Raw genomic sequence first — 25,114 nt, forward strand, 5'->3', positions numbered from 1 at the left:
GGGCTCGAGACTTACAGCTTCATACCGTTTCTTTATATGGCGCTCGGCCTCTTGATTTAATGCAAAGGTCTTTCATGTTCAGAGTGCTTTGACAACGCTGGGGGAAGGCACTTCTGCTTTGGATGCTCTGATATAGGTCACAAATCATCTGTGATGGATCTCTCTCTGGCCTTGACAGACATCTATTGTGCTTATTCTCTTTTCTGACCCAATTGTTAGCATTGCCTTTGTTTTCAACCAAAGCAGTAATTTCCTCTTTCTGAACTTCTATTGGCAAATTAACACATTTAATATCTTTTTCCCCAAACCAGGTCAGTTTGTTTTTGCTAGCAACATTTCGCCAACCATTGACAACATTATTTGAGTTTGATTTATCAGACTGTCAGGCTGTCAGCAGATGCAGAGTTGACTGTGTTGCATTGCCGTCAGAGGGAAAGGAGAAGGTCTCCGGTTGCAGCAAGGTTCATATTTACCATGGACCTGCTTTGGTGCCTTTCTGAGGACAGTCTCAGTGCCAGTGGGGCCACAGGTAGCCGATATAATCCGAGTCATATAGTCTGGAGTTTGGTTTCAAACAAAGAATTTAAAACACAGCTTTCTGAAGCTGAACAAATCCTCTTATTGAACTGGAGGCTTGATTAACAGCTTAAAAAACAAGAGGAGCGTGGAAGTGATTTTTGGATGACCTCTAAAAGGTTATAGAGATTGCAAGAGAAGTCAAATAGATAAGAAGCTCAGCAGTGAGCAGGTTTAAATCATAGGAGGTAACATTTAGTTTCATTAAAGTGATAGTTTGACACTGCTTATTTGTTTTTTAAGTTAGAGAAGAACATCTAACTCTCGAAATAAAGCAAATAAGCATATTTCCCAAAATATTAAACCAAACTTTAAGTTTAAACTAAACTTTAAGTCATTTTAAGTCAAACACAATAACCTCTGTGCCTTCCAGTACCATTTCTTTGATATAACACACGTCTAAATATGTGTAAATGGGGCCCAGCGTAGCTGCCTCACACATTCATATCACAATGAAAAATTTCTGCGGGTTAATTTGCATTAAAATAGCCCAATAAAAGCAGCTTTTTCAGCCCCAGCTTAGGAGTTGAGAATGAACCTTCCCCCTTCTCCCTCCCTAATTCAATTCATGATGTTTCTCCTGCTCCCTTTCTCTTGTTGCTAAATCTTCTGGAGGCCATTCATGTGAAAGCCTCGTAAATGTAGGAGATCACGCTGTTGCAGTGCTTATTTATATGAGAGATCAGGAGAAGCAAAGGGTGTATAGCATGCTTTACAGTCCGGCATACATACACACACACACACACACACACACACACACACACACACACACACACACACACACGGTTAATGCTCTTTACTAGCTCCCACTTACTCTCTGTCTATTTAACATTCTCTCATTCCTCCACGCTGGGCTGCCTGGACAAAAGCTCGGTGGGAAGCAGCGCTGCCTGGCCCAGAGCTTTCAGGAATATTACTCTGTTGACCACGTGCTCACTGGAGGGAGAGGGACAATCTGCAGAGTCAGGAAGGAAACATACAACTTATATCTGATGGAGATGCCGATAAAATGTTGGCAGTGTTGGAGCTGATTCTGCATCTGCACTTTAGAGATAGCTGGCAGATAAAGTCCTGAGCAGGTATTCTGGCATTTTGTTGCATTATTACTCATCATTTTAGTTTTTGGAGTTAATGATGTTTTACTTTATTATTAAATTTGCTTTATATGTTACTTGATTAAAAAAAACTAATAAAAAAAAACGTATGTGGGGGAGGGTCAGAGGGTCTGATGGGGACGGGAGCTGCACAGGGAGGGATGAATAAATCATGGAAGGCCTCCCCTTTGATGAAATATGTGTGTGTGTGTGTGTGTGTGTGTGTGTGTGTGTGTGTGTGTGTTTGTGTGTGTGTCCATTTGAGTTGACTCTGGCAAAGACGCAGTTTAATCAATCAACTGATGGCGGCTCTACTGGGAACTGATACAGAACTGAAATCGGAAAGAAGCTGTGAAAAGCAGACAGTAACAGGAAATTACATGCGACATGAATGCGATTTTTGTTTGAATTTATTAAAAGAGATTTGCTGATTGATTATGCAGGAAAGTCTTAGGATATAAACGCTTTAATTACTTGAACGTTAAAAAAAATATTGCCATAGATACCCTTTGTGTTATCACAGTCACTTCACATCTTTTCTATTTTGCTCAAACATTTATGGGTTGAATGGGGCCACTAATGTTAGCATGTTTTATTATTGTCGGTATCTTGTGTTGGGTTTAAAGGTGGCGTCTGCGATTCTAATCCAATACACTTTTTGTCAAATTCTATGAATATCTTTTCTGATATCTGAAAAAATCTAGTGTTTAAACAAAGCCCTGAAAAACAAAGAAAGTGCATCACAACAGTGGGAGTGAATCTGGCTCATGCTAAAATTGAGGGTTAAAGAACTTTACACACCGAGGGTGTTTCTTTCATGTCAATATATATATATTTTTTTGATGAATACTTTGACACAGAACGTGAATAGTACGCGGCTAAAAAGCAGCGTGATTTTCTTTCAGACAAAGGTAACTTTAATTACTCCTTTCAACCTTGACGAAGGCAGCGCATACCAGATCTACTCCTTACAGTTCTTACCTTTCACAATAAAAGCCCTAGACAAATATGCTGTTTGTCACAAATAACACAAATAACACTTAATCACTCAGAGAATTCTTCTAAAGGGAAACTCAATAATAAAGCTTACAGTAGCTTAGGCTATACAACAATTGACCTCAGACAGACGGCTGCTCTGGGTCAATAGGACCCCAGTAGTTAGCCCTCCACCTGCGGGAATCTATTTAAAACCTTTATTGAAAAAGTGTTGCAAAATTGCATATTAAAAACAATATTTGTCACGCCCCCGGTGTGTAAAAACCTTTCCTTTTTTTTCTTTGCACAATACTAAATCCGAAACACATTTTTCTCCACTGTGCACACATAAATGAAAGAAAACAATATATATGTTCAGTTAAGTTGATCACATAGATTGGCACCACATCACGTTTTATCTTATTTATGTTGAAAGAAAGTCGACACAGGAACTGATATGAATCTCTGCATCTGAGTCCACTCACACACACACACACACACACACACACACACACACACACACACACACACACACACACACACACACACACACACACACACACACAGAACATGATTTGTTTCTTTCATGATAACACATGAAGGTCACGTGACCTGGAGGCTCTGGTGACTTACTGAATGTGTTTGTATGTCTGTGTGATAGACATGTCCAGTGCTTTTCACCCAATGCATGCTGCTTGTCCCAGCCTGCCCAAAAATATGGAATGATGGACAGAAAATAATAAAGTATGAGAACCAGATGACAGATCAATAGATGGATGAGTGGATAACGGGGGGGGAAAGAAATAGGAGGAGATAAAAAGGAACAGGGGAGGGAAGGTGTAGGGGTTATGTCCTCTTTACACTTTGGACCAATCATTACCCCATCTATGCCTGGAAATGACTGCTCACCTATTGATCAGTAGAGGAGCAGGTGGTGAGCTTAGGGGTTGTTAAAGATGCATGTGAAGTGGGGATGGGGTTACAATGGTCCTCTGAAAGCATAGTGTTTGTACCCTTCCCCTTCCTGAAACATACTTTCAGTGGCTAGAAATGCTAAGGCTTTTAGCTTCTTCTTTTGTTTGTTGTTTTCTTAAATTGATATAAACTGTCCTTGTGATATCCTTGAACAAATCGTTTAAGCAGGAAGTTGAGTCACGTCCGTGGGCAGTGAACCACAATACCCCACAGGGGTTATAGCATGGCCTGGCAGCTGCTTCCGTCTCTCTTTTTGCCCTTTATTGTGCATTACCCAACCCTTTTCCTCCTCTTCCCGGAGTAGGAGAGAGTTGAGATGTTAAAAACGTGATGATTCACAGCTCGGTCACCTCATTCTCAGCTGCCATTTGACCATCAGCAAAACTGAAAGGAGAAACTGGAGTCAGGTGTGAAAGCGGGCATTTTGTGAAACAGCTCTGTTTTATGAGACTGATTGTCACAGCCGACATTGTTGGACAGGCTGCAGTCAGTGTGCTGATCCATAGTTTACACAGTTGGTGCACATCCTCCTGTTGTCTGATGTGAATCTGTGAGTATGTGTGTGTGTGTAGTGTGTGTGTGTGTGTGTGAGGTTCTGAACAAATATTCAGGTCCATTTGTATACTCATGCCTCCATTAACGTCTGCATTCTTGCACATGCTTTCCTTTGCATGTATATATATGTGTATCTGTGTTTGTGTGTCCAGGTCAGAGGTCACAGTCTTGCCTCAGGCTAACAGAAGGCCTAAAGAGCCCCTGGCCCCCATGCTGATCCTATAGAGCCACTGTCTATAGAGCAACAGCCTCACTGCTGATCTCCGACGGACATATGTCAAAGTGTGTGAGCAGACAGACTGGGAGGGATCAACTGAAATGGTCCTGAAACTAAATATTGGAAATGTTTGATTTGATTCAACATTTCACAAACTTTATAAGCCTTCAAAGGCCCACGCCTGGAACATTCCTGCGAAGGGTTGTGTTTATAAAAAGTTTGTATTGGCTGTTAAATGTTTCAGTTGCTCATTAAAGTGTAGACAAGCGTTTGTACATTGTTTGGAAGTTGTGCAGTAACATTGAGGTCCTTTACAAACGGTGTGGCCATCACAATAACACCTGAACTGCTTCTCAGACTTTTATCTCTTTCTTACATCATCTAACTCTCCTTTTTCCATCAAAGTACTCTCTTTCCATAAACAAACAACATTGGATTTCAGGAATTCTATTTGCATTACAAAACACCTTTCTGCAGATGTTTGTGTGTTGCTGTGTTTACATGCAGACATGCTGTTATTGCCAGGTGTTTTCAGTAACAAAGAAAAGGCAGCCTTGTTTTTAGATTAATATCAGTGGACGTCTGAGTTAATAATATTGATTTTGAAAAGGTTTTTTTTTAGCAAACTAAGAGTTGGAGAACTTTGTCAATGGAGGAGCATAGATCCTACAATACAAAGACATGAACATTGAATAAATGGGATTTTACAAGATGCAAGGTTATGTGGTAAGGCTCAGTATTGCAAGACTTAATCATGTTTTAAGGTTGTGAGTCATCATGTGAATGAGAATGGACCAATACTCTTGGGCGTAGCTGTTTTTGATTTTTGCATTTTTGTCTTGATATTTAGAGAAAGGATACTGGTGTGAATATTGGTTGCATGTGTGATGTATTCATGTCCAGTCTGTCTCTCATTAATCTGCCTGTATGGGAAGCTGAACACAGGGATGTGACTCCTGAGGGTGGGGGAGGAGTGAAGGAGGATGGGATTGTGTGCGTGTGTGTGTGTGTGTGTGTGTGTGTGTGTGTGTGTGTGTGTGTGTGTGTGTGTGTGTGTGGGGGGGGGGGGTTTAGATGGGGGAGGGGTGGTCAGGAGAGAGTGAGTGTTAGGGTCACTGCACATGCTCTCCTCACTGAACACATGGGTATGAGTGTAGTGTAATGAGGGAACTGTGTGTGATTGTCATGTGTCTGTGATGACTACCTGGAAAAACAAGACCAATGTCTATGACAGTGGAGGGCGGGGTTAGAAATCATTATTTCAGGGGTTTTGACAATGATGTGTTATTGTTGTTATTTGAATTGTTTCAATGACAGCAGCTGATAAATGTATCATTTTATACCAAATTCACAATTCCTAAATGCAATCATAACCACACACATGCAACATACATGATACCTTACTTAAAACAGCTTTCACATGCTTTGTTGGGTCCAAAATCAACATCTTTCCTGGTTAAATAAAGTATGAGCTTTGCTAAGATTAAAAATGTCATGCCAAGTGTCATCACCAAAATAGCAGCACCACATAGAACATAAACCATGGAGGTGTTCATATGGGATATCCACAGCAAGACTATTAATATAAATATTAAAAAGGAGCGGCCCCATATCTGAACCCAGGGGTACACCCATGCTCACATTTAGAGAGCTTGATTTGAGCTCTTGCTTATAACTTTTGATTGGTGTTGATTTCTTGATTGAACAACGACTGCCCGCTCGATGGATCCTGTGATTGGCTGGCTGGTCTTCTCTATCACAAATTCAGAACTAATGTGTGACGGGCAATGCAAGACGTCAGTATTTGTTATCACTGCATGTTTTTCATGCTGAAATTCTTTGTTTGATTACCTTCAATATTTTTTGTAACCCTAATAGTGCAATATGGCTCTGTGGACAGCAATGTCATCAACCTTCGCTGTACTTTTTGCTATTTAGAAAAAGGAAGCATGGAGGTGTTCACATGGTAAACATTATACCAACTTATCATCAGCATTTTAGCGTTGTCATTGTGAGCATGTTAGCTTACAGATGTTAGCATTTAGCTCTAAGCACCGCTTTGTACAGCCTCATGAAGCCACTAGCAAGGCTGTCGGCCTTGTTTTAATGTGTTTGTCAGGGGGGGTTGCTGAAGCAGACGGGGCCCAGGTGCATTATCTAATCTGTGTATTCAACCTTCCAATGTAAATTACAGCACAGACGCACACACACTTCAGTTATGCTGGTGCCGGATCTTTGGCGTCCGAATTCATGTGGGTATTTCACTAGACATCGTCACCGTCACGCTCAACACCACTCATATTACACACACACATACAGACACACAGACACACAGACACACAGACACACACACACACACACACACACACACACACACACACTGAATGTCAGATGTGGGTTTACTGAAAGATGAGCTTGGGAGTGGAGATCATCATCATAACGTCTGACTCAATCCTGAACAATGAAGTGAGCTAAGAAGTTGGTAAAGGGCAAACAAATGAAAGCATTACTCAGACATGACATCTTATCTGTGTCAAATTTGGTTCATGTGTGCCTGTCTGTATGTTGGGAATTATTCAGCTCTGACTCAATAATTGAACTTCTTACAAACAGAATGAAAAATGTAATGCTCAGGGCTGTGACGATTGTTGAGGACACCCAGACAACATGTGCTTGTATTCTTAAATCTATTTTTAAATAATAAATTACATTTTCTACACAAAGATGCTTTTCATTTTAGGGACAGATTAAGGGGAATAAGGGAATGAATGTTCTTACAGGAAAAAGCGTTGCAACTAATGACTTTTTCATTTTCTTTATCAATTGATTAATTGTTTGGCCTAAAATGTTAGAAAAAAAGAGAAAGATGCCTCTCTAAATATAGGAAAGCCCAAAGTTAAATCTTCAAGTGTCTCGTCCAACCAATGGAAACCCCACAGATATACAATTACCTTTGACACAAGAGAACGTAAAGCAACTAATCCATAATGAGAAGATGGAGCTGGTGATTGTTTGGCATTTTTACACAGAAAATTACTATAATGATTAATTAATCATCAAAATAGTTGCCAATTATTTCCTTGATTATTGTATAATCCATTTATCATATCAGCTTTAATCTTAATATATTCTCGTATTTGAGACTCCCACCCCACACCCTGACACCTGCCTGTGTGTCTGCTCATGTGGGGGGAAAGCTGGGTAGCACCTCAACTCCTAAACACAAACCAGAGCTCCCCAGGAATGTTAAAGCTATAAAAGGGATTAGATCTTATCAGTTTTCTTAGTGATATGTGCTTCCTTTTAAATTTGTTTAACATGTATTAGCTACGTTACGTCGGGTTTCTCCTGTGGACCACCAGTGACGTGCAGCGGTCGTTATTTCATATCAGGTGTCTTGGCTTTGGGAGGATGTTTGGGGTTCTTACTCATTAATGTGAGGGGAATGATCCCTGAGGTAACGCCCGGCTGCACCTCAATGGGAGCACTCAGGAACTTAGAAAGTAGAGCTGTCGGGCAGTCTGGGCGGTATCGGTGGTAGTTTTTGTGAGTGTGTTATGATGGTTTGGATGAAAGTGAGGACAAAGGTTTTTTCTTACACTGGCAGAAGAAAAGATGTTGAGTCAGGGGGGTGGCAGCTGTTGTCATGGTGTAATATAAGTAAGATGTTGGGATGTGACGCAGGCTGGTCTACCATGCTCGACTCCCTTTGTTCCCATCAGTGCCAAACTATCTAAAACTGCATCAAGCAACAATCTCTATTATCCAGCGCAAGAGTAAATTAGTGCAACGAGTGTCTCCTTCTCTGCCTGTTTGTCTGAGCATGGTTCATGCAGTGCTATCAGCTTGCTACATTGTATTTATAGTAAAATTCTTCCCAGCCACGGAGATATCTCTAACTTAAGTGTGTACATAACAAGGTAGATATTTGGTTGGCTGGTGATGGGAACCTTTCACACAGGCATTACAGCTAGTTTTTACTTATACATCATCGCTATAACTATATGTAAGCAGCAGGCACATTGTAAACTGCTATTGTTGTGGCACTCAATTTAAGGTTGATCCCTTTGTTGGGCTTTGTTTTCTTTTTTTTTTCACTTTACAATCTGCTCTTTATACTCTCGCTTCCGCCTCTGTCTCTCCACGTCTCGCTTCCATGCATATGCCATGGCTGACGGTGTTGGGTGGAATGTGGCTCAACGCTCGGTTTTTAAATAGCATCCTAGCCTGAATCAGCCACTCCTAATAAGGCAGACGGCAGTGGCTCTGGCCCCAAAATATCAGCACCCACCTCACTGAGAATAAAACTTTTCCTTGCCTTGATAGTGAAGGGTGATTAGTGATAGCCACAGTATGCCAGAACAAACAGTATACAGTATGCCTACAGCAGAATCACCTTAAAGTGAAGATAACACGTGCAACTGTAGGTTGCACGTAGGTCTCAGCGGGATTTGAATAGCTTGAGCTGCATGTGTTTGGACTTTACAGTAATGCTGGCATAGGTCAGCTGAGGCTGGTGTGTGAACTTTGCCATCAGTCCCATGTGAAACAAAAGTGTTAATAATAGCATTGAACCACTGCAACGGTTACATTTTAAGTTGTAGAATCCTAGTAGACTCACATGAGATGTATAGTTTCTGTCACATACTACAATCAATCTTTAATTATATAACATGTATCAGAATTAAATGTTCATTATGATGTTCCTTCAGGATTCTTGTGGGGGCACCGCAGGCAGCGGGACAGGGCCTGATGAGGGGCACTCGGCCAGGAGCTTTATTCAGGTGTCCCATCACACCCGAGGAGTACGACTGTGAGAGGGTGGATATTGATGGAGAAGGTGAGTCTAGTGGAGCTAGTTAATTGAATAAGCAACAATTGTGATAATCGACTAAGTCATTCTTTAAAAGTGATTAGTTTAAGCTTCTAAAATGTGAATATTTAATAGTTTTGTTTTTTACTATTGTTTTCTTGTTAAATTGTATTTTATAGTTAACTGAATACTTTTAGGTTTTCAACTGTCGGTCAGATAAAACAGACGGTTCAAACATGTCAACTTATGCTATAAGAATGTTAATGGGCATTTTATACTCATTTCTGACCTCTGCATGATTAATCAATGAATATTATTAATTAATATTAATACTAATAATCAACATAACTTGTTAGTTGCAGATTCTTTTGATTTCTTTAGTCACTTAGACTCCCTGCACCTTCTTTTCCACTCAATTGAATAAGTGCTGTTTGCTTACTGTGGCTCAGATCCTAATTGGTTTACAATATGGAAACTGTTATGATTGCCGTTTCCTTTTTGGTTTTCCCTCAGTGAGTCTGGACAGAGAGAAAAAAGACAACCAGTGGCTGGGAGTCACCGTCAAGAGTCAGGGGATTGGAGGGAAGGTGGTGGTAAGTAAAGGCCACATCCTGTTAATGCATCAGTGCAGGAAGCTAGGTCGGTCTTGTGACTGAAAATAAAAATGTTCTTTTGCTTGTGACCCTATGACTTGTAAACAAACATAGCACATTTTCAGTGTGATATAAATATATATTAAAATATTTTCATATGTGTGATGATAAAAACTAGATTTTCTGAATGAGTCAACAGTAACAACATAGTAAATCTTAATAATTAATACTCTGATGGCATTTCCTGTCCCTCACCAGACCTGCGCTCACCTGTATGAGCTCAGACAACGTGTAGGTCAACCTTCAGAGACCCGAGACCCCATTGGACGCTGCTACGTCCTGAGTGAGGATCTAACAGAGAGAGACGATCTGGACGGGGGGGAGTGGAAGTTTTGCGAAGGCCGGCCGCAGGGACACGAGCAGTTTGGCTTCTGTCAGCAGGGATTGTCCGTCAGTTTCACCCCAGACAACAACTACATTCTGTTTGGGGCTCCGGGAACTTACAACTGGAAAGGTAAGGTGTCCGAATGACCTGCAGAAAGCTGAGAAAACAAGTTTTACTAGGAGAGGTTTTTACCTTTTGAATGATACAGTTTTAAAGTTGCATTAATATTTTTAGGGCACTAGGTGGCAGCAAGAAGAAGACGAGCAGACATGCATTGTTTTCTTTATCTGAATCTTTGGCCAGAGGGAACAAATCTTAACGCAGTCTGAGGAAAATCTGTCCGCTATATTTTCGCCTTCTAAAGATTTTTAGCAAACAACTGCATCTGTACGCATCCTGTAGACGGGTATGAAAAAAAATGTGAGATGGGAATGTTTTTCAATTAAATTAATGAAATAGTAGTATACTGCAACTAATGTGAGCTAGAGAAGAGAGCCAATCCATGTAAACTGTATAGTTAAATCAATACTATTAACAGCCAAACTGTTAGGGATTACAAAAATGTGATTGATTTATAAACCAATCTAGTGATTGGACACAGACATTATGCAGAGCAGCGGCATGCACTTAATCAAAGAAAGCAGTGAGATTTATCTGCCGCAGCATTCGGTTACTGGATTAATTTATTATATCTGCCACATGTTATCAACGCTCCTGTTGATCTTAATTTATACAATTCACATTTTAAAACATATAAGTTCACATTTTGTCTGCTAGATGTGGTTTTTCTCAATGATATGTTTTATAAAGTGTAAGACTTACAGTGTCCACCATACAGAACCTATATTTAGATGGATAGAAAGTATTCCTACTACACACACATTTTACGTTTGTGTTACACTACTCACAGTGGAAAAGTGATACATTTAAATATACTCAAAGCATACTAGATAGTGTTGATTTTTGAGACACTACTCACTCCTAATGCAGTGACAACAAATGTAAATGAATTGTTAATGGTGGTGAGACAGCAACAGAACCAACATTACCTGTGTATGTATCATTTCCTGTTGATTTTCTTGTTTACTACAGTAACTTTTTAAAACAGTATACTATGACTTGCTGTGGTACATACTGTATAGAATAAGTACAGCATTGGGACATGCCATGTGTGCATGTATGCGTCCAATCATACGAGTGTTTTGTATTCCGATGTGTGCTGTGTGTGCTCGTTGCTTTGCTGTGCCCTCACCTGTTTCCATTCCAGGTGAGATGCGCGTCCAACTCATAAACCAGACTCTGATTGACCTCGGCTTCTATGACGACGGGCCCTATGAGGTGGCAGATCAGAAACAACTTAATGCCCAGCTCATCCCTTTGCCCTACCACAGTTACCTGGGTAAAATACGCCCTCCCTGCTCACTGCTGCTTGTGCACAGGAGAGAAAGAGAGGGCCGGTGGAGGGCGACATCAGGGCTCAGGCTGTACTCCAACATGGCTGCCAAAACCACAGGAGCTAGTAATAGTAGCAGCTGCCAAACTGCCTCTAACTGGCCATTCCCTGTGGATTATTTCTGGATGAGCCTATCTGTGTGTGACTCACAGAGCCCTGAATTTGACTCCCCCCCTTTTTTTTAGGGTTATTGTAGCCTGACATGAATTCTTATGATGCCAGATTCAAAATCAACCCAACAACAACAACAACGATGACGACGTTATCATCATTCCTGCCACCGCCCTCTTCTGGAAACCAAGTACAGGAAAACATGTCAAAACTTTTAAGAGGGTGTCAGAGTGCAGTCTGAGCCTGAAACGTCGTCTCTCCACCAGGTACCCAGTGGTTCTGCAGGACCGCTGCGGCACCACAAAGACACCAATCAATCACAGCCTGTCTCACCTGCACCTCCCTCTCCCCCTTTTTTCCTCTCTTTCCTCTCTTTTCACTCTGTTCCCCCTCCCTCACCATTTCACCACCCCATCACTACCCTCCTACACTCGTCCCTCTATCGCTCTTCCTCTTTATGTCTTTCTTTTCCTGTTTTGGGCCATAGGGCTCTTGTTCATGGCTAGCCCCATTGAAGATGCACTGCTGTACAAAACTCTGGAGCCCCCCAGCCGGACTTCCCCGCTTGTACCACAAAAGGATGTGGCTCATAATAGCTACTTAGGTTTGTAGGCGTGAGGGTGTTTTTGTTTGGACCGGACTGGGCTTATAGTGGAAGTAGTCCCACCTTCCTTCTTTGTCTTCGTCTTAATCTTTTCTGCTAATTCCAGATAGATCTTTAGTGTGTAATATCTGTACTACCTGGGACCGTATCACCTGTACTGTTATAAAGAGACAGCCAACCAAAACTGAACAAATTCTGTAAAACTATGATTTAATTCAATTTGATTTAATTTAATTTATTTAAATTTAATTTGATTTAATTGAATTTAATTAAAAAAATTGATATCATTATTTTTCACTTTCTGTTTCTAGCTTTCTGATTTGACAACTGCAGTGAGACGGTTGTCTCTTTGAGTAACAGCGGGGTGTTTGTCTGTTCTGTCTGTAGATATCTGTCGTCTGTAGTGTGTTGAATCAGTCTGCATGTGTGTGTCGGTACACAGCTTTCTAGGTGGTGGTGGTTTTCTAATCAGTTGTCATAGTTTTACTGATAAAAAAATTGAACTAACAAACAAGACAAAGACTCTACAGCCATGCTAGCAGCTCTGTGGCACAGTAGTGCTTTGAGCTAAATGCTAACATCAGCATGCTAATATGCTCACATTGCCAACATGCTGATGTTTAGCAGGTATGATGTTTACCATGTTCTTAGTTTAGGATGTTGGCACGTGGAAATATTGACTCTAACAACAAAGTAGAGCTGAGTTTGATGGGAATGTTATTAGTTTCTCAGGTAACTTAAAATCTTGACCTGATGATGACGCTAGATGAAAAGTTGAGGGATCACCAAACAATTCATCCTGAGGGGATCATGAATGTGTGAACCAAACTTCATGGCAATCCATGTAATAGTTTTCAACACATTTTATTCAAACCACAAATGTCATCCTCATGGTGGTGCTCGTGGATTCAGAGTATCACCACAGTCATTAGAGTTATCCTCTGGGGACCATGGATGTCTGTACAAATGGCTATCCTTCCAACACTTGTTGAGATATTTCAGTCTGGACCAAAAATAGTTTTTGTTACAGTATGTTATAAATCTCTTGGTATTTAGTGTCCATGTGTAACGACTCTTCGTCTGCTTAACACAAGCTGTTCATTGTTATTGTTCCAGTTAGTACTTTTCTCTAAATGTGTGGATCTGCCATAAATCTCTTTATTCACATACCTCCAAGCCTGCTTACCCTCCCGCTCTCCACATTGAGCCGTCTCCTTGACAACACTAATTCCCACATGACCTTTTAGCCTTCATTTAAAACTCACATGCTTCCATTGATCCTAACCAGATGATATGCCACACCTTCGCATGCTTACTAGAACGATAGAGGGCGTGTTGTAGCTATTTCTGATTATATTATTTCTCCACTATCATACAATCCACAATATAACAGGATTCTAGTTTCATACATTAATGACATTACAAAGAGCAGTTGCTGAATAAAAGCATTCATCCTACCTCCATCAAGGCCAAATCAAATCCTGTCAGAAAGAAAAACATTCTCTTCATTGCAGGGTGTTCAGTCAGAGCCAGGTTTTCAGAGGCTTGACACTGCACCCATGTGGAACAACCTTTGCAAATGTCTGTTCCTGTGCAATTTGTTTAATATACTGCTCAAGTCAAAACAGAAAATGGAAGAGCAATATGACTTACCAAAAACATTAATTTCAAGTATGCGTAGATATTGCCGCTGTGGCATGAGACAATACCTTTTAAAAACTAAATATATTTAGAAATCTTTGCTCTGAGGACATACTGAGAATAAAATGTGGAATGAAATATATAATAAGGTTAATACCATCACTTGTTATGAATAGTTGGAAAGACAAGGTAATGTATAACTGCACATTGGTTTAGTGAGGATGCACTTCCTACATGTCGGGGTTAAAGTAAGTGTCCCCTTATATGTTATACATTTGGAAAAAACAACAAATAATTTCTTAAACCATATGAAATGAAGTGAAACCTAACAGTTAGGCTCAAGGTTCAGCTCTATTCTCATTAAACAGCGCAGGATTGCACATGAAATGCAGCTGCAGCCTCCTCTAGCAACACACACAGGAAACAACAGGTCAAATATTAAAAATAGACAATAAAATAGAAGACAGTAGAATATAAAAAGTAGCACTGAAGGACGGAATACAGTACACACACAAAAATTATGTGCATTATCAAAGTAATGTTGCCTTAAGCTTTCACTCCCCATTTAGTTTTACAGACGACCTTGTAGTGAACCTGTGTGTTAAAAGTAGCACCTTTTACAGGACTGGTGATGCAGACTGTTGCATTCCTCACCTGCCACCCTGGAGCTGCTCTGTTTGTCTCTGTTGCGTCTCCCCCTGCATGTTTACTCGGCACTAACAGATAGCCTCCCCCCCCCCTCCCCCTCATGTCCTGATAGATTATTTCACACCCTCCCCTCTGCATGTTTTAAAACCAGTGAGGCAAATGCATGTGGTTGCTTCTGTTCAGTTGAAATGTTTGATATGATGTGTTATTTCTCACAGCTTTATAAGAAGATTTCACAATTTTGTAATGAAGCCAACACACACACACACACACACACACACACACACACACACACACACACACACACACACACACACACACACACCCTCCCCCTTCCACTTGTTCACTGCTTTGACGGAGTATGCTTTGCTCCGTCTGATTTATAAGCAAGCACACATTCCTCTACACACACACACCCACGCCCACGCACACACGCATATGAAGACATGCACTTCCACACGAAAGAGTGATTGCTTTAGGTTATAAATCTGATTAACGTCCACCCACTATGTTTACATCCTGCCTTCACTTCAGGCAACTGATACAGAGCAGCATCATGAATCTCATGAGACATTAGGCAAAGCCCCATACGTCTCCCGCTGTTAATGTCACGACCAGCGTTTTCTGCTCTTACCAGTGGACACAGCAGCCTCCAGCAGCCCTCACTTTCAAACACATGCACACAGGACATTTACACCCATCATGAGTTTGGCATTAAATCAATAGTCACTTAAGGCACACATTTCATTAGTAAGAAGATGAGCAGAACATGCTGCACCGAGAGATGAGCCTCTGGGCCCCACGGTCAATACTAACCCCTGACCTTTTCCTCCGTGCTGCCTTCCGTCTTCCAGGGTTTTCTGTGGACTCTGCCATGGGGATAATGAGCCTCAGGGAGCTGACCTTCGTGGCGGGTGCACCTCGAGCCAATCACACAGGGGCAGTGGTGCTGCTAAAGAAGGACAACGTGTACCGGCTGGTGCCACAGCACATCATCTGGGGGGAGGAGCTGGCGTCTTCATTTGGGTATTCGGTAGCTACGACGGATCTGAACAGGGACGGGTGAGGAAATGCTTGATGAGGAGTCAGTCTGCATGATCGTCATTAAATGCATAAGGCTGGCCAGTGGTGGAAGGAATATTCAGATCATTTTCATATTTAAGTAAAAGTATTTTACTCACTGAAAGTGTCCAAAGTACGAAGAACAGAACGTCCTGCCCTGTCAGTGTAAGTAAAGCACCGTCAAATTGTACTTAAGTAAAGATGCAGATGAGAGGTGGTGGATAAGAGGTTAGACCACCAGAAACTTAATTAAAAGCTTTAGTAAATGTTATTATTCATTTTCAATTCTCTGTTTCTGTTCCTAGATGGACAGACCTGATTGTTGGAGCTCCTAATTTCTTTGACCGTAAGGCAGAGATCGGTGGAGCCGTGTATGTGTACCTGAACCCTTTCGGTCACTGGGACGATCAGGCTCGGCCCATCCGCCTCAATGGGACCTACGACTCCATGTTTGGAATGGTAGTCAGCAACATAGGAGATCTTGACCAGGACGGATACGGAGGTGAGAACAACCAGGCTTATCTCATACACTGATACAAACACAGTATTTGAAGTCAGAACTTTCAGATATGACTGTAAAAACACACAAAAGTTACTGCTGCCGTTGTTGAGTGTGACTCTAACTCAGTTTCACTTATAATAATGGAAAAACAGTTTTACTTTCACTCTCAAAAAACACTATTTGAGCAGTGACGTGTTTCCCATTCGTCCGAATCATACTTTAGTTTTAAACTATTGAAGTGTAAACTGTAGATCATTTCATTGAATGTTTTTCGTATCCGTCAGATATCGCTGTGGGGGCACCGTTTGATGGAGATGGCAAAGTTTTCATCTACAGAGGCTCAGATGCTGGAATTGAAACAAAACCTGCTCAGGTAAGTTTAGGACTGAACTAATTAAGTAAGGTAAGAAAAGTAATGAATGAATTGACCAACGGAAATTAAGAATAAGAAGACAAGAGTGACTGATTCATGAGTCTTTCATAGGTGTATGTGTTTATGTTGTTTGTAAGCCCCTATTAATTATTGATAGACATAACGTTGTTCTTTAAAAATGAATCTTTAATCACGATGACTGATCAGTGTTTCTCATCCCATCAGGTGCTGGATGGTCGTGACTTTGATGTGAGACGATTTGGATACTCTCTCTCAGGCGGTTTGGATATTGATAATAACCATTACCCAGATATTGCAGTGGGATCTCTTAATGATTCAGTGGTTCTCTTCAGGTGAGAAAGATTTACTTAAAAAAACAAATGAAGCCATCAATTTAATTACACATGCGTTTGAAAGGAAACATAAAGGTTAATCTTTTACTGCTTAAAATCAGGATCAAATGTAAAGTTTTATCATAAATGCTGCATGTTCACGATGTATTGTATACCATGAGACCATCATATGTTCTTCTACCTGACACCTGTGTTTTTGTGTCCCCAAGGTCTCGTCCAGTCATCCATGTGATCAGAGAAATATCTATCGACCCTCAGTACATTGATCTGGAGCAGCACAACTGCAAGGGCAGAGAAGGAGTCTGGTAAGAGCTGATAATAATTATTAAATATTATTTTCTATGTGATTTATTTTCTTCAAAAATAATGGCTCATCACAATCTGTTTAAGTTGTAAAAACTGTCTAATATAATAAATAATAATACACAATATAATAATATTTTCGCCCTCCACGTCCTCCTTTTTTTAGCGTGGAGGTCAAGGCCTGCTTCACCTTCACAGCCCACCCAGAACACTACTCACCACACATTAGTAAGTTACACCTCGCTTTAAAATAACCTTTTTGTTCTTCTCTCATGTGAGAGAGAAGTCATTTTCTATTTACAGTGGACAGTAACCTTATCTGTGGAGTAACATAAAACTTTATTTTGATTAAATCACAGCTGTGTAATACTGTATTCCCTCAGATAGGGGCTTCATTTATGTTCTGCCCCCTGTGGGCTCTTAAACTCCGTGTGTGTCCTGACATTTTTCAATCCCTCTATCTCTATTCATGCCCCTCGTTTTTACTCCCTTCAAGCCCTGGTGGTACACTTTGAAGCTGACACAGAGCGCAGGAAGCTGAGCCTCCCGCACCGTGTTAACTTCCTGGGACGCAGTTCCCTGGAGCCGGAGTATACTCAGACAGAGGAAGTGGAGCTGCATCGGCAGCGTCACCCTGTGTGCACCACTGCTACCTTCCAGCTCCATGTCAGTAACTTAATTCAAACAATAATTGGTAATTCTCGGTCTTGGTTTTTGTGTTGGATGTAAAAATAATAATAATATTAAAGGTACATCATGTGTTTTTTGACAATCTACCATTTGTACCGAGATTCAGGGCATTGAACAATTTACTTTTTATCCAATATTTTGACATGCAAAAATCCCAAATACCCACTCTTTCGCAGAAAAACAAACTCTTTGACCTAATCTTTTGTTATTCTTTTTTTATAATCTCTGTCCATGCAGGAGAACATCCTTGACAAACTGCGCCCCATCTCATTGGCGATAACCCACACTATCAAGCCTGTGCCACCACGCAGACACTCAGGTGCCAAGAAGCTGGAGAAGCTGGCGCCTGTGCTGAGTGTTTCCCCCTCGAATACGCTGCACTCGGAGGTCTGTAACAAAAAGGAAGCTGAAATATTTTATGGTCCGGATTAATTTTAATGGGCCACACTTCCCCATTACTTTATAAAGAAGTGAAGATTTATGAAACACTGCTCCACCAACAGGTTTTTTCTGCAACAATTCAGGCTCGTCTTGCCTTGTTAAAGACAAACATATTACATATATTAAATATGTAGCAAATTAATTAATAGTCTGTTAACAGCATAAACATGGATAAACAAGCAGAATGAGATTTATTGTAGAAACATTCATATTGGTATAAACCTGGATTGCTTCATTTGATTCTGTTTTTCTCCCTTGAACCCCAAATATCTGCTGCTTAGTAGACATTTTAAGATTTATTATGATTTTAATCATAGAGGACAAAAAATCCCAGAAAAGCTGGAATCAGTGATTTTTTGTACTTTAATAAGTAATTTAGTTGTTAATTATTTAAACTTGATTGACTAATTGAATAATTGACAAAACTAACAACTCTAAATGCAGTCAAAATATGATGTAAAAATAACTAATTTCAGCATTTACCATGCTACAGAATGTAATACTGTATTAAAGAAGCTGACAGTAGACGTGTAATGTACTTTGAGATGACGATAAATGTCACGACTGACTCGTTTACCCTTTGAAGGTGAACTTCCTGCGAGAAGGATGCGGCAGCGACAAAATCTGCCAGAGCAACCTAAAGCTGAGCTACCAGTTTGGAACACGACCCCTGACCTCCGACCTCTTCACACCTCTGCCAAAGTTAGTGTCTGCACAGCTCGCTCTGTGTGATGATGGAGATAAAGTTTCATCAGATCTTAAGTCACCATGGAAATACAACGCTTGTTTTACTGTCTGTATGGTGTTCACTTGATTCAGACGATAATAAGGTATAAGAGGTTTACATCAGTTATAAGCCTTCAGAACAACCTTTAGGTTGCCAGGTTGTGAAAAGTGACTTTGGCTGGTTATCGTGTTGTAATTACAAATGTTAGTAAGTTGATAAAAAGGTAAAAAAGTTTCTCACTCTCCAACAAATATAGTTCACTTTATATCTAGATATATGATGTGTAGATAAACTCCAGTGAAAGGGTCTCCCTGATAAAACAAGCAGCTAAAAATCTCAGAAGGATTTCACAACTTATAAACTCTTTATGAAGGTTAACTTATTAGAAAGTGGCATTTATCTTTTTACATATGCTCATGTCTTATAGAATACAATCTGACTATTTATACCTTCCTTCAGAGTGCAATCATATGCTGTTTGTTTTCCTGCTCTCTTCATGTAGAGATGAGGATGATGTGCAGGTGTTCTCCCTATCAGACCAGCGGTTGGTGGTGCTCGAGATCACCGTCACCAACATGCCCTCTGACCCCCTGCACCCCGACGAGGACGGAGACGACGCCCACGCTGCTCAGCTGCTGATCTCCCTTCCAAACACTCTGTCGTACTCCGGCTCCAGGATCCCACCACAAGTATGGGGCTCTAATAAGAAAACACACAACAAGTATGTTGGCATATCTGATTTTTGCTGATAGTATTTGTTTGATATCTTGACTGACTAGATAAGATGCCAGGCGAACCAGAATGGCTCCCAAGTTGAATGTGACCTGGGAAACCCGGTGAAACGAGATACTAAGGTACAGAAACAAAACTACTTTTTCTCTCTGTGTGTAATAAAGGCCTAATATTAAAACATTTATGTCAGGATTAAAAGATGCAACTTGTAGTTCTGAAAACTACATATTTTGTTCAATCATTTCATATTATTTCCCCCCTTTTGATATAAAGTGTGAAACAAAATCAGCATAATTTCAGCATTAAGAGTAATTATATGTAATTATTTTTGCATTTCCACTTTTGTTTTGTCAGAAATATAACTCTGTGTTGCTTTTTCAGCTCAAATTCTCCATCAACTTGAGCACATCAAGTATCACAATTGAGACCACTGAGTTGACAGCAGATCTCATATTGACTACGTAAGTCCTCTACATCTTTTCTTTTGACAACATTAGCATTAGCATTGTATTTCTCATCAAGCTTTGATTATTTAATTGCAGATATTTGACTTGTTCAGGCCAAATAATTCTCTGATCCCAGTGTTTTGTGGTTTTGTCCTCAGGATCAGTGAGCAGCCTGAACTGGTACCAGTCACAGCTTTTGCTAAAGTTGTGATAGAGCTCCCTCTGTCTGTCAGTGGGTGAGTAAAACCTTTTACATCAGTTTCCCCATAGATATTTAAAACTGTAGCTGCTTTATCTTAGGTTATCTTACTTAACCCTTAACATACACAACACCCCCTTCTTTTCCCTTTAGCTTTAATCTTGTTAAAATCATGTTATTCTGTATCAGCCTGATCCAACTCTCGATTGACGCTACGGCATGATTACACTGAGATATTCTAGATATGGTGTGCATCATTTTAAACACATTCCAACAATTTAGGTTGACATATTTGGTATCTTTAGAAACAAGAATTGAGAATAAAGTTGTGTTGGATTAAACAGTGAGTTTGTGTTGACTGGCCCACCAAAGAGCTGCCGTGTGTTGAAGGTCCAGTGTGTGATTTAGTGACATCTAGTGGTGAGGTTGCAGATTGCAAAAATAACTGAATATCACTCTGCTCACCCCTCCCTTTCCAAAATATGGCTGTGTAAAAGGACCCCACCCTATTTATATATGAAGGGCTCATTCTAACGAAAACACAACTTTCCTTTGTTTCAGGTGATTATACAAAACATAGTACATTCTACACACTGGACCTTCAAGGTGTACTAAATAAAAGTAATCTTGTGTTGTAGAAAAAGAGTCTTCCCTCCGGGCCAGGGGTGAAGTTCAGACCTCTTCCTTTAATTAACACTTTAAAACTAATAAGCTATAGACGTCCTGGTTGTTTTACAAGTTATAACACAGTTAAAGAAAATCACTGGAGAGAAGCAAAGTCAAATACAAAAGAGTTTATTCTTGTACAAGTACAGATCAAAACTCTGAGGACACAGCCGGCTAAGTTCTGCCAGAGTAATGATCCGGCCCCCCCTCTTTATACCTTAGTTCACATGCTACACCCCAGATGAGGATGCCTGGTTGTCAATTTCTCGTAAATCAAACGGTGTTTTTCTCTCTTCATCGTCTGGATTTAGCACCTTGAGTGCTAAAACATTCCCTGACATCAGACCTTTCCGAGGGTGTCACTGGGCCTTCACCATGGTTTAGGCCCGTCATGCCATTTCACGCTCACTCCTTATCTCCTCCTTGATCTGCTGAAGGTCTCATAAATCTGCTAATTTTATGGGTTAAAATTGGGACACCTTCTTCTCACTCTTTCAAGCTCATCACTGTTACCCTGGCCGTCTGCCAGCTGTGTCAACAGATGCTGTGCTTTCACAATCAAGTTGAATATATTGAACATTACACATGTCCATCATATATGTTAGATACTAAACATTTATTAGTGAAAACCTACTTCTACACTTGCTCTCTAGAAGTGATATTATTATATATTATAATTCCAGGTTTGCTTGTGGGTTTAACCAGTAGAACTATTGTGCCCTGTAAACAGATATATGCTCCATGAAGCTGTGTGAGTGTATGCAGCTGTTGTTTGACCCACTGATGTGATCGTGTTTTTCTGTAGGCTTGCTCGTCCTCACCAGCTGTTCTTCAGCGGGACAGTGAAGGGAGAGAGTGCCATGACTAGTCTGCAGGACATCGGCAGCCCTGTGGACTTTGAGTTTGTGGTAAGGAACGACTGTGTGCGTGTGTGTGTGTGTGTGTGTGTGTGTGTGTGTGGCGGGGTTTTGATTGCAATAGTGGACACAGGTGAGCAGCATCTGGCTCATCATGGCTAAAGGAAGACACACATCTTAATAGAATCTGTGTTATATTTTTTTCCCATCAGGTTGCTAATCCCGGACAACCTCTGCAAACACTCGGTTCGGCCTTCCTCAACATCATGTGGCCTTACGAGCTGGCCAATGGGAAATGGCTCCTGTATCCCGCCAGCTTGAAGTTTGAGGGTCACCCAGACACACAGTGCACCCCAACAGTGGCCTTGAATCTTCTGAAGCTACAGAGCTCCTCACCTGCAGAACTCCCACAGCCCTGTCAATCAAAGGGTAAGCAGAGCAGAGCTTGTTTCTTGGCTCTGCTAGAAAATCTTATTATAACACCACCAATAAAGACGGCACATTCAGTCTGCATCGACTTTTACGGCCACAGGAGGTGTGTTAGATCCAGAAGCCTAGAAAATTCCTAAACTGAGTGAACCTAAAGGAATCTCAGTGGCAGCCATGATAAGAGCTGGTTAAATTCTTTGAATGCTAACAAACACAGCTTCAGTGCTTCCTTTGCTTATCTCATTTAGCGCAGGATTCACAGGCTCATCATTTGTCAATTTGAGATTTTTCACTTCAGCAATTAACAATTCACAATATGGGTAACTTTTAGTTAAATCTCAATTTTAATACTATTTGGGTTTGATATTAAGAAACAAAATACAATGCAATTGAAAACCTCTTCATTAGGTTTACATTCTCTTATCTTAAACATTCCCTTTCCTCCTTAAATATATATTTTCCATCCAGTTCAAGGAAAGTTAGAAAGAAGAGCATTTTTGGATGCATGTGGTTGTAAAGACTCCGACAGCAACATCATCGTCCTGTTCTACATGTCTACACTGTTACAATATGTCCATGACATGTTTAATGTTTTTTGTTAAGCATGACTCTCTGTATGTATGAATGTGTCACTTCCACCAGGCTGGGCGAACGCGCCGCTCCCACCCAGAGGAGGAAGGTCAAATGTTGACAAAAGGCAGCGTGGGACGAACCACTCCAGCTGTGGCAGCTTCGGAGAGACGCAAGTCGCTGAAACTGGTAAGAGGGAAAGGAAAATAAAGCTGATTACATCTGTCTCCACTTATTAATAATTCCAGAGTTCTCAACTGTCATTACTTCCTCCAGGATTGTCTCTTGGGGTCGGCACGCTGCGTCCTGTTCCAGTGTCCCCTCCACAGCTTCTCTGGTCAGGCTGTCCTCAAGATCCATGCCAGGCTGTGGAACAGCAGCTTCATAGAGGTAAAAAAAAAAAACAACCTGTCATCATTACATCAGCACTTCACTGCCCATTACTCTCCATCTCAGCTTCAATCCAGCTGTTGCAGCTGCTGCTGGCACTCACATTGCAAGTGAATGAATGATCCCTGCAGCAAGTGCATTTACAGAATGATTAACAAGAGCTTTGATGTTAAAGCAGTCAGCAAACTGTGAACAGCTGTCAGATTTGACCACATGCAGCTGCTGTTAAAGACTCGGTGGAGATCCAAGAGTGACAAGAAATATACAGCCGACATGGTGTTTGCTTTTTCTTCGAACATCCAATAGAATTTATTTTAGATGGCAGTTTTCTTCTGTGGTTTGAAATTATTTCCACATGAATCAAGATGTCGGCGAATAATACATTACTTATGCGTCTTATTTTCATAGTTATGATTTGAATGATGGCCCAAACTACATAAATAAGACTAGGTTATAGAACAACAGTGACGTGATGGGTTCACCCAAAATCTATGATGACATTTTATTGTCTAGACTAGAGCGGAGAGCGGTGTGCATCAGCTTAAATGATGAAATGAACTGCATTAAGAAAGCTGTATCTGAATGGACACAGTGTCACTTTGTATATGTATATAACTGTATTAGTATTAAATACCAAGTTGTCATTATTGTTCCTCTCTCTGTCTGTCAGGAGTTTCAAGGCAGTCAGTGCTCTGGAGCTGCTGGTCAGAGCCAACATCACTGTGAAGTCCAGCATCAAACACCTGGTCCTCAAGGACGCTGCTGCACAGGTACTCTGCACACTACAGGTCATAGATTACTTTTCCTAAAAAAAACAAAACTATATTCAAGGTTTTCCCACTAAATGTCTGTTAGTGTCACCTTTTACACATCCTTACCAGCAGTATCTAAAATGTAATTGGTTACCTGCACATTTCTAAACTCTAAATACATTACAAGCATGCGTGACTGAGGCCTGACTTGCACTGATTAATTCACTACAAGGTGCAGTGGTATATTTATCTCCTATTTATCTTTTAATTTTGCATTTCGGTGGCATCTTCCCTTCTTCTCCAGGTGCCAGTGATGATCTATCCTGAGCCTGGTCTCACTGACCAGTACAGGATCCCCTGGTGGATCATCCTCATAGCCGTCCTGGCGGGCATCCTGCTGCTGACTCTGTTGGTCTGCATACTGTGGAAGGTAACTCTCTCACACACACACACATACACACACACACACACACACACACACACACACACACACACACACACACACACACACACACACACACACACACACACCTGTCACTCATACGCCTTCGTGTTCTATGCTTCAAAGTCCTAGACCAATGTATTTTCAGACTATACATAAGAGGCCCTTGTAGTTTAATTGACTTTATCCCTGTCACCTCACTAGCTATTACTCTGGCTTGTTCTCATCACTTTCCATGGTAGTCCAATTATTTCTATCCGCTTTGTTCTGTCCTTTAATCATTTTATTACTTCCAGCTCACTCTCCTCTGTTCCTTTCCTCTTGTGTTTGTCCTCTGTGTGTCATCCCTTTTGTTTTCTTCTCATCTTACTTCCATCTTGGGACTCTCTATCCTTATATCCCCTTTCTCTTTCATTTCCCATTGTTCCCCCCCTGTTTTACTTTCCCTCTGGTGATCTGTTGCCTAGTGTGGGTTCTTCAAACGCAGTGAGCGGCGCCGACACTATGACACGGAGTACTACCGCGCCCATTTGGGCGTCC

General features: G+C 40.9%; 1 protein-coding gene across 1 annotated transcript in view; it reads left to right on the plus strand.

Annotated features, from left to right (window-relative positions):
- Positions 1-25,114, plus strand: part of itga7 (integrin, alpha 7) — a 33,371-nt gene that overhangs the window by 5,455 nt on the left and 2,802 nt on the right. Inside the window, exons 2-26 of the mRNA XM_029430685.1 lie at positions 9,105-9,232; positions 9,719-9,798; positions 10,057-10,312; positions 11,451-11,582; positions 12,235-12,351; positions 15,495-15,702; positions 16,008-16,204; positions 16,489-16,577; positions 16,803-16,930; positions 17,140-17,235; positions 17,400-17,461; positions 17,730-17,899; positions 18,161-18,310; positions 18,951-19,066; positions 19,594-19,780; positions 19,871-19,945; positions 20,205-20,284; positions 20,428-20,505; positions 21,940-22,042; positions 22,204-22,406; positions 23,053-23,179; positions 23,267-23,380; positions 23,899-23,909; positions 24,051-24,150; positions 24,437-24,562. Coding sequence (XP_029286545.1) covers positions 9,105-9,232; positions 9,719-9,798; positions 10,057-10,312; positions 11,451-11,582; positions 12,235-12,351; positions 15,495-15,702; positions 16,008-16,204; positions 16,489-16,577; positions 16,803-16,930; positions 17,140-17,235; positions 17,400-17,461; positions 17,730-17,899; positions 18,161-18,310; positions 18,951-19,066; positions 19,594-19,780; positions 19,871-19,945; positions 20,205-20,284; positions 20,428-20,505; positions 21,940-22,042; positions 22,204-22,406; positions 23,053-23,179; positions 23,267-23,380; positions 23,899-23,909; positions 24,051-24,150; positions 24,437-24,562 — 3,133 coding nt within the window. The remainder of the gene's footprint in view (positions 1-9,104; positions 9,233-9,718; positions 9,799-10,056; positions 10,313-11,450; positions 11,583-12,234; positions 12,352-15,494; positions 15,703-16,007; positions 16,205-16,488; positions 16,578-16,802; positions 16,931-17,139; positions 17,236-17,399; positions 17,462-17,729; positions 17,900-18,160; positions 18,311-18,950; positions 19,067-19,593; positions 19,781-19,870; positions 19,946-20,204; positions 20,285-20,427; positions 20,506-21,939; positions 22,043-22,203; positions 22,407-23,052; positions 23,180-23,266; positions 23,381-23,898; positions 23,910-24,050; positions 24,151-24,436; positions 24,563-25,114) is intronic.

This window comes from Cottoperca gobio, chromosome 5 (assembly GCF_900634415.1).
Source record: "Cottoperca gobio chromosome 5, fCotGob3.1, whole genome shotgun sequence".
Taxonomy (NCBI): Eukaryota; Metazoa; Chordata; class Actinopteri; order Perciformes; family Bovichtidae; genus Cottoperca; species Cottoperca gobio.